This window comes from Caloenas nicobarica, chromosome 3 (assembly GCF_036013445.1).
Source record: "Caloenas nicobarica isolate bCalNic1 chromosome 3, bCalNic1.hap1, whole genome shotgun sequence".
In the NCBI taxonomy this organism is placed as follows: Eukaryota; Metazoa; Chordata; class Aves; order Columbiformes; family Columbidae; genus Caloenas; species Caloenas nicobarica.
In genome coordinates, this window is record NC_088247.1 from 82918461 (window position 1) to 82933735 (window position 15275).

Genomic DNA, 15275 nt, shown 5'->3' on the forward strand with positions numbered 1-15275 from the left:
AATACTACTGTCATCCGCTCTTATTTCACTTGTTTCCATAATTTGTAGATGAACAGAAAACATAACAATAGCTGGAAGCATGCAGAATGTTACCAAACCATGCTCTAACTGAGTAAAGAAAGAAGATGCGGAAAAAGCATGGGGTAGTAAAAAGCATGGGGTAGTCCTACAGTACAGCCTGAACAAAGGTTAAAGCCTCTTGTGGTTGCAACAAAGCTACCAATGTGCCTTTAAGAAAACAAACCTTCCAGTTGCATTTCATGAACTAGTAAGCTAGCCAAAATATCTGGTGTAGTGATATGCTATAAGCAACAGATGCCCGAGATGTTAGCAACGATAGCAAGTTACATTCCAGCAAAAGAATTCTGAATAGTTCCTATGTGATTTATCACGAATCACATTAAGATGTTCAACAAATCATTTTAGGTTGCCAAGTAAAGGAGTGAGAATGCAGGTAATATATTTCTGGCACTAAAAATAGCCACGCTAAATCAGCTGAGACAGTTAACATTTGTGTATGACACTATTATTCAATAAGGTAGCAATAGAATCATTTATACTAGATCCAGGAGCATAAGAGGTAAAGGATGCAGGATGGCATAACGCACCTATGCTTTTCTTCACAAACATACACTTCTTGGGAAGATTTAGGAAAAGGTTAAAAATTAAAAAATAAAAAGGATGGTTATTTGATACAAAGAAACAGAACTAATCAAGAGACAGCATAATAGCTGGAAAAGTTAAAGAAAGAATTATGTTATGGAGTGATAACAAAAATAGTACATTCTTTATTACTGCCATGCTTGAATATCAACGGGATAAAATAACTCTGATGTAGGTAACACAGGTGTTTTAATTTATTTTATCTAAAAGTAGCTGTTGCAAACACAAAACATGTTCAGAATTCAGACAGTTTTTATATTATGCTGCTGCATTCCAAGAACACTCTAGCTAACGCTTTGCACTGCACTGTCAGTTACTTCATGTCTCTGAGGTAGTTTTCAGGCACTACAACAGCAACTCACCACTTCCCTCCCAAAGACATGGAATGCCTTTAGTTCCCTTCCTGAAAACATGCCAGCAGACAAACAATATACTATGAATTTATTTTATTAATGCAAAGGTCATTAAAAAGCTTCTATGTTTAGACAGAAAATGTACAGAAAGAAAAGTCACACTTCTCAGCTATTAGCTTTTAGGTATACTACCACTGCTCTCCATTTGTTTCATCCAACTAACAAGCTGGAATGCACCAAACTCTAGTAGGATCGAATCTAGAGCCAACATCCTCACCGTATGCAACACTGTCATTGAACAGCAGAGTAATCCACCAGGAAGCCAATTCATATGTACCTTATTTTTTTCCCTATGGTCCTATTCAGAACTTCAAGCCTACAGTTTCATGCATTTCCTGTAATCAAAAATTAAGCAAGACAGCGTTCAATGCTCCTTCAAAAGATAACTGGCTAATACAATACGTTTTGAGAAATATTTCTATGTTTGGGCCAGGTAAGAGCTATCTACTGGCCACACAATAAATGATATTTTTCAGTAAGTATGAAATAGCTGGTTCATTGTAATCTTTTGGAAATTTTAAGATTGTAGCCAAACTGCATCAGATGTATGGTAGGCTTAGGATGAAGGGATCTATAACGCTGGCTTGTCAGCATTGACGGGCAGCTTCATTAAAAAATTGCCCTGTGAAACTTGCTTGCACCAAATTTAACATTTGAAATCAACAGTTTATATTATAATGATATGTCCGGTATTTGATTCTAGTATTTCTGATCGAACAGATGCTATAACATAATTTGAATCTAAATTACGACAGAGTGAGTTTAATCAAAAGAAGTGAGAAACTGAACTACAACGAAACTGTAATTTTTTCTAAACTAGAAGAATTCTTAGAAATTATATAATGAAAAAATATCTGAAGTACATGTTAATTTTGATTACTTAAAAATCCCATTTTCAGTCTGAAGTACTTGCATTTTAGAAGAGTTGAATACATCAGAACTGATTAGAATAAGGAATTTAAACCAATGAGGAGGAAAAAAAAATATAGAGTCTGATCTGAAATTCACTTTGGAATTTTTCACCCAAATTCTAAATGCAAGTCCTTACAGCTTTCTAAATTTTACAAAGAGTGGTCTAAAAAGTAGCCTTACCTTTGAAATCCTATTATAAAAATTCATCTGCCAAGATGAAGGAAATTATATATCAGAGTAAATACAGATAACTTCAAGAGAAAACCATCAAGCAAATACTGAAGATAGTGGTCACCATGGCTCTATAATTTTTGAACAGAACAACCAAAGTATCTGTACAGCAAATAAGGCAATTGTGTGGAATTGAAAGTATGTCTTAGGAAAACAAGGGGATGGATAGATTGTGAACTGCAATCTCTCCAGGAACCGAAGAGATCTCTGAATTGGCAAGAGTGAAAGGAAAGGGGCAGAAAAAGAACCAGGGTATTGGTAAAGGAGCTCTTGACTACAAAGGTCTAGAAGCTACAAGAAACAACTGTGCAAGTTTCTACAATGCAAGACAGGAAGCACTACCTGTAGCTGCTACACAGGTGTAGTGAGACTATTAATGGAATAATGAGTCTAGGAGAAGCTGAGAGGGAAACTGTGTAATACTGGGGAAATCATAGGCTTAACCAAATGGAGATTGACAGAGATTCTTTACTAGAATAATCTCAGAGATGGTTATTAGAAAAGCAACATTCACTATGTGACATTAGCAGATTGCACTGTCTAGGACTTCTTGGGTTGTTTTTTTTTTTTAATCTGTTACACACAGGAGTATTCAGAATCTTAAAATTTTACTTGCCAGCCTGGATAAGAAATGTCATAGGTATTCAACACAATCTATCAGATATGTAAGAAATTGCCTGTGTATATGAATACATTATCATCTGTAAAAATAGGATGAAACCTCAGAAAATATTTTGCACAGTCTACAGGTTATTCAGATTTCCCCCCCGCCTTAAAAATACAATTTTAAAAATAAATCCTGTAAAAGAAAATGATCTGGGATTTAAAAAGCACTTACTGAAAAAATGGCTGTAAACCTGGACCAAAATATTTCTTTGCAGAGGGTATACGAAGCAGACGAAACATCATATTTACATGTTGTTTCAAAATATTTTTTTATATGCTAGCTTTATGTTTGGTACTGTGCAATGATATGTTTAATGACCTGAAGTCAGTGCTTTCAAACGCATAACAGAATTTCTTTTTTCCTTTCACCTTCTCCCCATATTACTACTTCCCTACTTACCTTTATGAGGGTTTTTTTGTTTGTTTTGTTTTGTTTGCTTATACATAACACATACTTTTCATTCGTTATTTAAAGACAAGATTGTGAAAAATACATGTAAAGATCTCCTCTTCTCCAAACTAAAGAGACCCAGCTCTCTCAGCCTTTCCTCAAAAGGGAGATGCTCCACTCCATCATCTTTGTGGCTCTGCACTGGACTCTCTCCAGCAGTTCCCTGTCCTTCTTGAACTGAGGGGCCCAGAACTGGACACAATATTCCAGATGAGGTCTCACCAGGGCAGAGTAGAGGGGCAGGAGAACCTCTCTCGACCTACTAACCACCCCCCTTCTAATACACCCCAGGATGCCATTGGCCTTCTTGGCCACAAGGGCACAGTGCTGGCTCATGGTCATCCTGCTGTCCACCAGGACCCCCAGGTCCCTTTCTCCTATACTGCTCTCTAACAGGTCATTCCCCAACTTATACTGGAACCTGGGGTTGTTCCTGCCCAGATGCAAGACTCTACACTTGCCCTTGTTATATTCCATTAAATTTTTCCCCGCCCAACTCTCCAGCCTGTCCAGGTCTCGCTGGATGGCAGCACAGCCTTCTGGCGTGTCAGCCACTCCTCCCAGTTTGGTGTCATCAGTACTCTATTTCCTCATCCAAGTCATCGATGAATACATTGAATAGTACTTGTCCCAGTACCGACCCTTGAGGCACTCCACTAGACACAGGCCTCCAACTAGACTCCGCACCACTGACCACGACTCTCTGGCTTATTTCCTTCAGCCAGCTTGCAGTCCACCTCACTACCCGATCATCCAGACCACAGTTCCGCAGTTTAGCTGTGAGGATGCTGTGGGAGACTGTGTCAAATGCTTTACTGAAGTCAAGGTAGACCACGTCCACCGCTCTGCTGTCAACTATCCACCTCGTTATGTCTTCATAAAAGGCTATGAGGTTGGTCAAGCATGACTTCCCCTTGGTGAAGCCATGTTGACTGCCCCTAATGACCCTCTTATCCTTGATATGCCTTGAGATGGTACCAAGGATGAGTTGTTCCATCACTTTCCCAGGGATGGAGGTGAGGCTGACCCGGGTCCTCCTTCTTGCCCTTTTTGAGGACTGGAGTGACATTTGCTTTCATCCAATCCTCAGGCACCTCTCCCATTTCCCATGACTTGGCAAAGATGATGGAGAGTGGTCCAGCAATGACTTCAGCCAGCTCCCTCAGTACCCGTGGGTGCATCCCATCAGGACCCATGGATTTATGGATGTCCAGATTGCTTAACTGGTCCCTAACCCAGTCCTCATCAACCAAGGCAAACTCCTCCATTTGTCCTGCCCTCCTCTGGGGCGTCAGGGGTACAGGGCTCCTCAGGACAGCCTCCGGCAGAGTACACAGAGACAAAGAAGGCATTCAGTAACTGTTTTCTCTGTATCTTCTGTCACCAGGGCACCCACCTCATTCATCAGTGGGCCTACATTGCCTCTGGTGTTAGTTTTACCTGCCATGTATTTGAAAAAGCTCTTTCTGTTGTCCTTGACCCCTCTTGCCAGGTTTAATTCTAAGGAGGCCTGAGCTTTCCTAGTTGCCTCCCTACATCCTCTGACAGCAGCCTTGTATTCTTCCCAAGTGGCCAGCCCCTCCTTCCATGATCTGTAAACTCTCGTCTTCCACTTGAGCTAACGCAGCAGTTCCCTGTTTAACCACGCAGGTCTCCTGGCTCCCTTCCTTGACTTCCTATATGTTGGGATGCTCTGATCATTTTACTGCATGCTTTAAAGGATTTAAAGTGAAAAAAATGCAAAACTTTTTCTGCACATATTCCAGGCCAAAACTCTGTAAAATTCTGGAAATTATTTCTAGGAACTTTAATGTTAATACTGGTGATTAAACGTGTGTGTAATCTCCAAACATATTGATTATAGTGGAATTTCTAAAATAACAGCCTGCTTTACCTTAAAACGTCACTGTTTCTTAAATGTAAGGAACCTTTAATCTGATATATTGTTACACAATTAAAAAATACTTCATGCTAAATGGAAAAAAAGATTTCACAGAATCACAGCATGTATTTCAAATTCTTAAAACCTGTCTAAAAATTTATGTCTATGTTTTCTTAGATTTCTGGTAAAGGCATTAATAACATAAAATTCTACAACTACTACTGAGATCAGCAAAGAATGTAGTTTTTGCTTTTCCAGGAAGTGAGGGTGTAACACATGGCAATAATAATAATTACACATCCAGTAAGCTTGCCAATAACATGTAAGTTTAACAGCTGCAGCACGGATAAAGTCACACTATCGGGGTATATGCAACTGCTCATTTTAACACAGACCAGTAGATCTATGGATCATTAAATCAGAGCAACATGCATGTATGAAAAAAGCAGAAAGGTTTTTTCTTTTTAACGTGTTCCAGAATATTCTGTTCTGTTTGCAAATAATTTCCACTAGGGAGTTTCCGTTATGATAGAGGGACAGTAACATTGAAATAATCTTATTAACTTGAGATCGTAAAGACTAATTGTCTATAGTTGGCTTAGCAGAAACAAATCTCCTATTTCAATCTCCTCATTAAACCTTGCTTCATCTGTTAGAACTCATGCCTTCTTTTCTATTCAGTGAATAATCACATACCAAATCATTAAAGCATGGAGCAGATTCTCCATAGGATTAATTTGCTAAAATGATATCAGGCTTTATCAATTTGAGTTACTGAACAAAATTTTAAGAACTTACATATGCAAAATTACCTGTAATGTACTTATTTTTAGGCAGTTTATATTAACAATCATGTTCCAATTTTTTTTTTTTTAAATACTTAGTTCGATTTAGCCCATGAAAGAACAAATAACTGCATCAATCTTGACTGGTTTTTATTAAAGTTCATTTTTATTTAAAAAATATCCAAACATGACAGTCTTGGGAATTTTCCCATTTCCTTTCATTAAAGTGTTTCTTTGTATTGATTTCCAATCATTATATTCATCTATTTTTGCACACTTCTACACAGACATCGTTAGTGTTCTGAGACTGAGGAAATGTGTCCAATATAAGCAGATGTCAAATCTTATCTGGTCTGCCTTCTCAGGCTCTCTGCCAACACTACTAAAAACCATCTACAACAGTTGAAAACCAGACTAGTAAAACATACAACTAATGCCTACTCACAGATTAAGTGATCGAGATAAATAAGTCTATTTATAAATAATAATATAAATAACAATAATATATAATAATATAATAATATTAATATATAATATTATATATTATAATATATTACAATATAATATATTATCTAATATTATAATATGTTAATATAATAATATAATAATATATAATAATATAAATACAAATATAATATTATAAATAATAATATAAATAATAAATTTATGAAAGTCTATCTAGAAATAAGTCTATAAGGTTATACATGGGATTTTAGTTCCATATCCTCCCAAATTAAATTGTTTCAGAAAAACATCAGGGTTGTTTATTTTTATTTGTTGTTGTTGTGGTTTTTGTTTTGGTTTTGGTCTTTTTGTTTGTTTTGTCCCAGCAGTGTCTTCCTATAACATTTCACGTAAGCTTTTGTTGAATATGTGCTTATTCAAACTGAATTCCATTCTTGCAGATTTATTAGTCTTTCAAATTTGAGGAAATAGAAGCTATCTCTACACTCTACTTAGATTGTATTAGTCCATCTTCTCTATTCATCATTTACCTTATAATGACTTCAGTAAGGCAAAGCATGGCAAAAATATCCCCATCACTGAGGTTCTGTCTAAAGCAAACTTATTTTCATCTACTACTGAAACAGAATGCACCTCAATTAGTTTGAGAGGAAGTTGGAATCTTATTTTTCTTTGAACTGAGGAGCTAGGACACAAGCACTGATCACTTTTCTGAAAAATCTTTTGGTAAAATACAAGAACATCTAAACCATTTGATGTAACATTTCTTCTGAAAAAAGCAATTTACAATTATGAAAAAAATAATAGGCATGCTACTAAATAGAAGCTGGAATGTTATATCATACCTTGTTATCGGCATGGCATCAAAACAACAGACTTCAATATATCACTTTTTAATAATCCTATATTTAATGAGGGCAAATAACATGCATGCTTGTTAAAATAAAACAATGTAGATAGATACACACAAGTATAAAAAGCCTGATGAATTAATATTTTTGTTATATTAGTTTGCTACAGACATTGACATCTAAGCAACAAAAACATAGATACTAGAGACTTTACCGTCCTTCTTTTATATACATATACAGCAAGATACAGTCATAGGTTTCATAACCAATAGTTAATGCTTCCTGTCATCTGGGAAGTAAGGAGAATCATGCGGCTAGCAAGTATATCAATGGCAAGGCTTCAAGACAAGGACTTAATTATTTTACTTGGTAACTAGTAACATGTGTGCTTTTCCTTTTTGTTGAGAAAAATGGAAGTGGAACAATATCTAACAGTCATTGTCACATTATTATTGCCATTAGGAACAGAATTTGTACTTAAGAATGCTTAAAAGTGTTTGAAGAATACATTTCTAGACAAGATTTGAACCGTAGAGTTATACATTGCTAATGTACAATATTAAACCTGTGTTTAAAAAGCCTCCATATGAGCTATGTATGGTAGAGAAATTTTTCACCAAAAGAAGATCAAATAAGAAAGCGTTCTATAACTACTGCATTATCATGCAGTTCTTTTATATGTGACAAAGTAAAGTTGCACAAAAACTGACACTAATTTAAATGTTTTCACCTGGTTTCTTTCTACTAGCCCAAATCTTAAGGGACTTACTTCACTGTCTGAGTCATGACAACTTCAGACTAATATGAAAAAGGTAATTGAAGGCTATGACAAAAACTTAACTCCAAAGGCCTTGACTTCATTACACTGAAGTAATTAGTTTAGTTTGATTTTACATGTTTTCAGAGTTTACTCCAATTCCTGCAAAACAGGATTCACAATAACCATGGCAACTACAATCATAGGAAGAGAGAAATCGCCACCTCAGTTAAAGTACTCTAAAAAACTCCGAACTTAAAACTGTTGGGTCTTAAATGCGTATCTAAACAGCTAAACAAACATAGTTGAATTTTGTCCTCACTTGAGTAAGTTTTAAGGTTATTCTCTGTATTAGAATAGCAGTCACTTTATTTGTATGCCTGATGATAGATTTAGCAGCCTAATTATAGACACTGAGATTTAAGTCTGGCAATACATGCTGTGTCTAGAAAAGTGAACTAGAAAAAAAAAAATCTGTATTATGAGGAAATAAACATTACCAGTTTAGCTTTAAACTACGCAAATCTTTTCTGCAAGAACTATGAAATGTAATTCCCACTAATACAGCATTATTGAATTACAGGAGAGTATGTTAGCATAGATCACCTTATATACTAGAAGTCAAATACAAAAATAATATAGCACCACTTATTTTTAGAAATTATTTTGATAAAATATCCCCATGCAATCTTTAATTTTGAGCATATAAAATGACAGATACGGATTAAACTTATAAATAAGACACACTGGTTCAGATAACATTATTTTCTATATTTACTGAAAACAAATTGTATTATATACTAGAAAACTGATACATTATATATGAAATTGGTCTCTGTAAATGCATAGTTTCTTACAGAATGCATTTTTAAACTAAATTTTAATAGGCTTTCATCTATACAAACTATGAAACTTCCAAACATTAGTATCTGTTTAGTTCCCTAGTTAAGACTGTATGTACTTTACTAAAGAGCACAAACCCCACAAAAATAAGACAACGGACTTACCTGAAGCCCCTGTCTCCTGTATTTTTTCTTCATGCTTGCTATCTGGCTTACAACCACTTTTCTCATCAGCTTCATCATCACCCCACCAGGCTGGCTGTCCATACAAAGGCGTCCCACGAGGCATGGCAGAAAGATCTATAAAATCAGCCCAAAGCAGACGAAATTAGTTTTCCAGTTAGTTGTGATATTTAGGTTAAAATGATATGAAGAGAGAGTCATTCGCTTGGATCATTTCTCCTGGAAGCTGAAGTGAATAGGTTGCATGCGTTTGCCAAAACACAAAACAAACTTGGAGGCTGGATAACTGATCTGGGTTCTAAATATAAAAGCTTACTAACGATCTGATCAAAACTTCTGGCACAAATGTTTATGCAAAGGCAGATCACATCTCCTATTGTTACCCTGATATATCTGTAAACATTATTTTCTGCTTTCAGTTTGAAGTCGTCTGCATAGCAGGACATTCCTAAAAGCTCTCCACTGCTATTTCTGTGAGAAGATTCTCACTTTTACCCATATTGACCTTTCAATGAAATTTGAACTCACTGCATGAAAAACTGATCAAATTTTGCAATGTTGCCAAGGTTCCAAATTGCTGATGGCTACTACAGAGTGCTGAAAGCTACCTTGTGTAAAACATTAATGAGCACAACCACAGAATCACAGAATGTTAGGGATTGGAAGGGACCTCAAAAGATCATCTAGTCCAATGCCCCTGCCAGAGCAGGAACACACGGATGAGGTTACACGGGAAGGCGTCCAGGCGGGTTTTGAATGTCTCCAGAGAAGGAGAGCAGTTTTTAACTTTTTTTTTTAAAGGCAATAGTTAAATTACAGGACAATTAAAAATGCTACTTCTTATATAGGATGCATACACATGATTAAACACAATTAAACATAAAGTTTAAATTTAAAAAAAAAAAAAAAAATCACACTAATTAAGATTTCTATCTTGATGATAAATTGACTGGATTAGTTTTGACCTGATCTCCTGGCAGAATACTTCAACCTACTGAGATTTAGCTATTCTAGTATCTTATGGATGTCCTGAAGTCACTTTAAACAGTCTTTATATAAAAGAACTCAATCTGTTCAAATCCAGTTTAACAGCTTGTCTGTTACTTTGCCTATCATGAATTTCAACATTTTTATTCAATGTTTTATTCACTGCATTCCAAAGACGATATATAATTTCATAGCCATGCCAGAAGTTTCAATATGATTTGAAGATACTACTTCTTTTAAACAGTATTACACTTTAGTCGATACTGATTTATTTTTAAAAACTTGATGGCTGATGCTTGTGCACGGAATTAGCAACAGTAAACAGGTATGCATATATACAGCAACAGTGGGAAAATCAATCCTCAAAAAGCTTTTGAGAGTTGCATACAAATATAAATCCCTATCATTAAATTTGGCTGTTATTTTTGGAACAATAAAGAGAAAAATAGAAGATGAGGATTAAAAAACCTCACCATGCCACTTCATGAAAATTTAAAAGGACACGAATGCTGAAAAGCCATATTGAATAGGAACACTGAAGTACTGGATAGCCTTTATGTACCCTCAATAGGATGTCAGATCAGCCAACAAACCAAACAGATTAATCAGTTATACCACAGAATCCTGTATGTGGGGAAGAGAACTCTTTGGAGTGTGCCTTCCAGAAGAACGTATTAAAACTACGCAAAACTGTACAGCCTTGACCTAATATGAAGCTGACTATGTCTGACTCCTTAAGAAAGCAACAATACCTGACTCCTCATTCTTGTGGTTATCTCCTGTAGTAATAGGTAACACAGCAAGTTACTATAAGCTGAACAATAAACTTTAGCAAGCCTCACACTGAAGTTAAGGTACCTGCAGCAGAGCCACCGTGACATGTTACATAAACGTGAAAGATGATGTAGAAATAAGACTGAAGTTACAGTTTCTACAAATTTTTAAACCACAATAGATCGCTTAGGTTCTATCCTGGTTGCATCTAACAATGAACGTTAATATCTATATAATGAACAAAACTCCACCCGTTTAAAAAGGAGGGACAAAACAAACCAACAACAACAAAAGGTGAAAATGCCAACAATTCAATTCCAAAAGTTATTAATTACACTTAAAGTATGTTTAAAATTTCACATAGATTTCACTATCTATATAATTTCACAAGTATCCTAACAAAGCAAATAAATATCTTTTCCCAGTTTGTGTGCTTCTACAGCAAAAATGAACCTTACCCATTGATTTCTCTTCAGATTTCAGTGCTTCTGTAGTTTTGTGGTGTACTTCAGCTGTGGAGTCTGCTACCTTGGACTCTGAGCTTTTGGAGCCAGCTTGCTTCAATCCTTCTGCCTCTGAAGATTTTTGGGATAATTGGAGTTGGCTTGTAAATTTTTCATGCTACATGACATTAAATAGAGGAAAAAACACCCTCAGAGAGTGAAAAAAAATACCTTTGTTACCAATAACTAAACAATTATAGAAGAACATCTGGGAACTGCACGTTGTTACCTTAAGTGCTTCTTCAGGGACTCTCATCTCTCCTCTGACAACAGTAAAAAGATTAGTATGTAGGAAATGCTAAGGAAAATACTGGAAAGATTTCTCAATTCAGAAGAGGATTTTATAGAAAAACAACAGTTCTGCAGCCTATTCTGCCACTGGAGTGGTGATACATCTTCCACAAGTATGTCACTGTTAGGACTAGTATGTACAATCATACTCAAAGCAAATGTGTAATACAATTATTTACTATTTGTAAATAGAACATTGAGTAGATACCTTAATGTTGTAATAACACAAGTTCTCTTTTCATTCAGTAGTTTGCTGAGTAATTACTTGTAATCTTCTCTACTTGTACACAATCTCATCTGATAGAAATATTTGTGCCTTTGCTTCCAAGAAAAGTAACGTTTCTTAGCAACACAAGTTACACATTAGGTCTTAAACAGTAATTGGAAGTTGAGGTTTCTTGCAGTTAGAAACAACAAAATGTACTTTAGCAATAGTTCTGACTAAGGTATAGTATTCTAAACCCTACTATTTTCTCCAATATAAGCATTTTTGTAGTAATGAAAGACATAAATATTTTGAAGATGCTTCTCAAATAGTATGAGAACCCTTCATTTAATACAACCATACTTTTAGCAAGAAAAGTGTTTAATTGCACCGTGAGTTTTTGTGACAAGGATATCGTATCCAAATCTCAGTTTATCTTCTAACTTCAGAGTGATGTATGTCTGTTCTGGAATCCTTACATCATTCACAAATGTCTACAGAAATAAATGAGGACAGAAAGAGATACCATTAAAATTCCAAAATAATAAAATGAAAAATCACTTAACTAATTTTACAATAACGTTTTCAGCACCACAAATTTTCTACTGGTGATTCACTGGGGAAGTAAACTGTAAGCTCAAATTGCCACCTGCTTCCCAAAATATTTCAAAAGAAAAGTTAAACATCAGCTGCTAACCAGGCTGCTGACATCACACTGGGTTTGAAAAGTTTCTTACAAGTTTAATCTTGTGAGCAGTATTTACTGAATTGTTGATTAATGTTCTCTCAAATTAGCACCTTCACTCATTATTTTTCTTGCAGTTTCCTTTTCCAAACACAATTACATGTCAGAATTGATTTATCATTACATTTGTACAGCATTTAACCTTGGATATGAGAATTCTGATGCAGCTTATAATTTCTAAACATTGTCAAAGGACTTCAAGGAAAAACGGACAAAGTTAGTCCATGCAAGTAACTCCAAATAGCAGTGATAAAGAATTCAATCTATTGCAGCTCCTGAAAGAGCACGTATCACAACATTTGTAAGCAGAAATAACATTATTATCCCAGTTAGCAGCAAAGCAGAGCAAATTCCATAGGCTTGACTTTGAAAAATTCCCTTACTGTACAATAAGTAAACCTCTCCTTGAAATCACGGTTGGAAACATAGTTGGAGAAATCAGCCAAACATTCAGAGATTTGGGGAAGGATTTATGTACTTGAAAGTATGCCAAATTTCCCCAGCCATACCAGTTGTCTGTTAGAGGCAACATAGATTACAAATCACTCTAATTTCAAGGTCCAGATTAAACCTAACAGCGAAAAATAATACGGTATTTGCAAAAACACCCTAGGACAAATTTCAAGAGAGCCTAAGATATACACGATGACTAATTACAAAGCAGCAAGGAGGGAGAATTATACATGCTCAAGTCAAAACGGATCTCAAAGATGTAATTTGGAGTAGCTGGAAAACAATGTAATCTCTGGCGGAAAAAAACCAAACAAACCTAAATCAACATAAATAGGGCTTGAAGTTAGATCATTCAAGTCCTAAAGAAAATTCTAGAACGTCATCTACATAAAATTCGAAGGCAGTCATAAGCCCTTCTAAGAACTGGGAAACAACAACAAAAAAAGTTTATTCCTTCATTGGAACTCATCTGCATCTTAAGGACTGATTTACAGTCTCAGGAAAGTAGGCTGTCAGTGTCAAGCAAACTGCGCAGGTTACTAGTATCAGAAAAACTTGAAGGTGCATCTGGTGACTTCGGATACCAGAAACTGAGGATGCTAACATGCTAAGGTAGGACTGAGCGTCAGGAAATGAGACTGTTTTTCTCACAACTTGCTCTTTTACCGTCAGAGGGGATGCTTAAACCTTCAGGTAGAGACTTCTCCTAGAACCCTGCACCTCCCAGTGACAGCTCTCAAACTGACCCTTCCACTCAGCCTTAGTCATGCCACTGCTCTTAGAACTCTCCGAATTAAGCTTAATCTATAACCGTGAAAGTAAATTCTTTCTTAAGTTGAATTTTTGCACTTCAGAGAAAACCCTATATTGTGTCAGTATCTTCTGAATTCATTCAGTGGTAAGAGAAATACAAAAAGGTGAAAACATGCTTTATCTAGCAGAATAGAGTATTAAACTCTCAATTACAAAAACTAGAGATCAGGCTACAAAGACAAAAGAAAACAATAAATTTAACTCTGCCTAGTATTTAAGACCTTTTCAGAGTTACAGATCCTTGAAGAATCTTTCTACAGTGTGAGCTGACAAAAGACTTCTGCACAGCATCCTGCCTTAAACTATTCCTCAAGGCTCAATTCAAGTCTGCATTAAAGAACTACAATTTACATGCTTCCCCTACATTATCCTCTGGCTTTTCTGAAATCTTCCCTCTCCTTTTACTGGAAAAGAATGTAACATCTGGACTTATAAGAATGTAGCATCTTCTTTGTAAGAAATATGAATAATCAGCTATATGTGAAAAGTCTCTGTTCCTTGGTATAACTTCATCTTCTCTTACAATCGAAAACGAAGCCTCCAATTTAGGGCAAATTCAAGACAAATAAAATATTTATGAATTGGCTGGTTTGAGATCATTACATTATGTATTATTTATCATTTGCATATGTTCCCATACCTTAACAAATCTACAGTTTCTTGCTCATTTTAACTTTTCATAACAACTACATGTTAATACTACAGATAGATTAAATATTCAGAGTGCCTTTCGGAAACACATTTCCCATTGGTTCATGCCAGAATATAGCAACCCCACAGGATCGTCCTCCTTCAAACTTAAGGATTCTACAACAACATGTATATGTTTCTTAGGAACGCAGCAGCTGATATCTGCCATTTTAAGCACTTTCAAATTAGGTGTACACACACAAACCCCCGCCTCGACTTGAAAATTAAGTAAGCCAAGAAACTGAATCTTTGAATGTTTGTTTTCCTCATCTAAATCTAATATTAGATTAAGTCTGGAAAGACGGAAAAAAATGTCCTTCCGTAAAACAGTAAAGGGATCTTCTGTTTTATTCTCTTGTTCTAAACGAAAATAATTATTTCATTACTTAAAAAATTGCTTACCTACTTCATAGAAAATATCTTCCATGAAAAATAAGAATTAAAGCTGCAATTATTTAATGGTTTGTAAGCATGAAACTTCGAGTGGTGTTTAATGCATATTTATTCCACTTCAACACTGTGAGAGTCCAGAGCAAAAACCCATAAGAACAATATCCTCAAGGCGGCTTGAGTTTTACTGAACCATCAAAATTTAGGCTGCATGTGGACATGTATCTATACATGAACATATGCATTTTTCCTCCCAGGTCAGAGTTCTGAAATTAATGTCCATGTAGTATAAATGCAGAGAGGTCTGAAGGCAGTGCATGCAG

The 15275-nt window shown here is 35.6% G+C and overlaps 1 protein-coding gene across 6 annotated transcripts in view; it reads right to left on the reverse strand.

Moving 5' to 3' along the window:
• CEP170 (centrosomal protein 170) overlaps positions 1-15275 on the reverse strand; it is a 100423-nt gene that overhangs the window by 53605 nt on the left and 31543 nt on the right. For all 6 annotated transcript variants that reach the window (XM_065632927.1, XM_065632926.1, XM_065632925.1 and 3 more), the window contains exons 4-7: positions 12274-12355; positions 11595-11650; positions 11321-11483; positions 9084-9218 (exon numbers count right to left, since the gene is read on the reverse strand). In XM_065632927.1, the coding sequence (XP_065488999.1) occupies positions 9084-9218; positions 11321-11483; positions 11595-11650; positions 12274-12355 (436 nt within the window). The remainder of the gene's footprint in view (positions 1-9083; positions 9219-11320; positions 11484-11594; positions 11651-12273; positions 12356-15275) is intronic.